General features: G+C 42.1%; 1 protein-coding gene across 1 annotated transcript in view; it reads right to left on the bottom strand.

Moving 5' to 3' along the window:
- Window positions 1–1,513: 1,513 nt before the first annotated feature.
- The window catches only part of SPTLC2 (serine palmitoyltransferase long chain base subunit 2), a 149,288-nt gene continuing 148,630 nt past the window's right edge, over window positions 1,514–2,171 (bottom strand). Inside the window, exon 12 of the mRNA XM_027844677.1 lies at window positions 1,514–1,817. Coding sequence (XP_027700478.1) covers window positions 1,698–1,817 — 120 coding nt within the window. The 3' untranslated portion in view covers window positions 1,514–1,697. The remainder of the gene's footprint in view (window positions 1,818–2,171) is intronic.

Here is a 2,171-nt window from a genome sequence, read left to right as displayed (position 1 = left end):
CACACACACACACACACACACACACACACACACACACACACACACACACACACCCCCATGAAAAAATCCATACACAAAGTACTCTTTTCCATTTCTTTCCCAACCTTCCCCTGAGATGCTTGATGGTCCCTTATCTTTTGGAAAGACAAGCTAACTTTGGGTGTAATAAAGCCAGGAACACTTTCCCCTTAGGATAGCTTTGGAGTGGTGGTGTCCAGATTAGCTTTCTGGCTGTGGGATGCACATGGATTATATATAAGCAGGCCCCCTTGGCAGAGGGTCCGAGGAGCCCTATTCAGGAGAAAGAGAACGATGCATTCGATCCTCTCAGAAAAAAGGACAAAGGCTAGCTAATAAGGAAACAGGAAAGTTTCTCAGTATCAGAAGCACGTTGAAATAACCAAGGTAACCATATATCTCTTTCATATAGTAGGTGTTTTGATGGGAAACAACAAAGGAAAACAGTGATCAGGATATAACCAGAAGAAGGAAGTGGGCTTTTAAAAAGAGCTACTATAGCAATGTTAATCCTTTCATAGAAATATACTGAGTGGTTTCCAGGCAGAGAACTTATCCCTATTTTACCCAATCATTCTAAGTCCTGACTGGAAACAGCTTTTCCTGTGGACAGCCACAATTCTGAGATATAGGAAGCAGCAAGAAAGAGATTCATGAACCGTGGCCAATTACATTAACAGTATTCTTCTCTGTGATACTATCAGTATCGATCCTTTTACAAAACCCTGTCTCACGGCCAACCAACCACCTGACCGTGTAGAGCAGCTTTGTACATGAAATACCAAAACAGGAAACTTGACTTCACTAATAAGGGTCTCACTGGCAAAAGGAGATTAAATAGGAATGGGATATGGCTATCTCATAAATATTAAACATGCTTAATGAGGGAAAATCCTGTCCTGCTTGGACATACTCTAGGTTTGTGAATATCATAAGGAAACACTTGATGGCAAAGTAAGAAACATCTGGTGGCCAGGAGGAAAATGGATATTGGACAAATCTTGGAGGCCCATGGTCAGGGGGAATTACATAATGATCTTGTCAGCAACATTTGTTACCTTAAAAAAAAAATTAAAGCTAAGTTTCAAGTGTTTAAAGACAAAAGGAAATAAAGAGAGCTTTGGTTGATTATCTGTCTGGTTAAATTAGGGTTTAAACATTAACAACTTTCAAGGACTAGATGGGAGGTAAGTGGAAGGCACTTGCTTCCTAAGGAAGAGGAGTGCAGTGAATTCTCTTTGCCGGTACCACTCTGTAACCAACAGCAACAACAGTTGTGCAGAGAAGGGTTACCTGGGACCAGAGTGGGAGGGGAGGGAGTGGTTTAGGGGTTAGCCAAAGGCAGGCTAGGATATCGTGATTTCACCAGGACAAGGGCTAAAAAACAAAACTTTTTTCTTCCAAAACTCTGGGTGTGTGTGTGGGGGGGGGGTGGGGGGGGTAGGAAGGCAAAGAATAAGACACCTTTCTTTGAAGGAGAGATGCAGCAGAGAAAGAATGTGAAACAACTTTCACTATTTACAAAATGCCATTTGGATTGGATGTGGTCACCTTCAGTATTGTGAGAAAATGTCTTTTACGTGAAGCAGCCACAGAAGTGTGGTTCCTAGACTGGGCTCAGAAAGGCCACATATTGTCCTGTGTAAGGGAGGGTGTCCTTTAAAGGCCACCAAGAGGGCTCAATCTTCTGTCTCTTCATATGTAGTCTCATCAAAGGGCCGGTCCAACAGAGGTACCAACCGGTGACGGGAATACTTCAGCTGCAACAGGTCCCCAACTTCATTTATTTCCTTTAATGCCTGATGAGAGTAAAGACAAAAAATGATCAGTCTAGTCAGCAGGATACTTGCATATCTCCTTCATCATTTATTTATGGAGCAGCAACCCTACTGGACATGGCTGATGTTTATTTTTTTGGTTTGGCCATAGAGTTTAGCATACTTCTAGTGCTCAGGAAAACAGTCTGGACATACAGCTAGAAAAAAAAAATTCTCGTCAGTCACAACCAGAGAGATTTAGTCTCTTTTGAGATGGGGACTGTTTTTCTTTTGTGGGTCTCTAAAGTATCCACTACACTATTAAGTAGAGAGCATACTATTAACTTCCATGCAGACCTGACATTAGAAAATCAGAATGGGGCAGCTAGGTGGCAT

Source organism: Vombatus ursinus, unplaced genomic scaffold (assembly GCF_900497805.2).
Source record: "Vombatus ursinus unplaced genomic scaffold, bare-nosed wombat genome assembly UNPS02014945.1, whole genome shotgun sequence".
Classification (NCBI taxonomy): domain Eukaryota; kingdom Metazoa; phylum Chordata; class Mammalia; order Diprotodontia; family Vombatidae; genus Vombatus; species Vombatus ursinus.
Note: the sequence above shows the minus strand (reverse complement) of the source record. Positions and strands in the feature narration are given on the sequence as shown.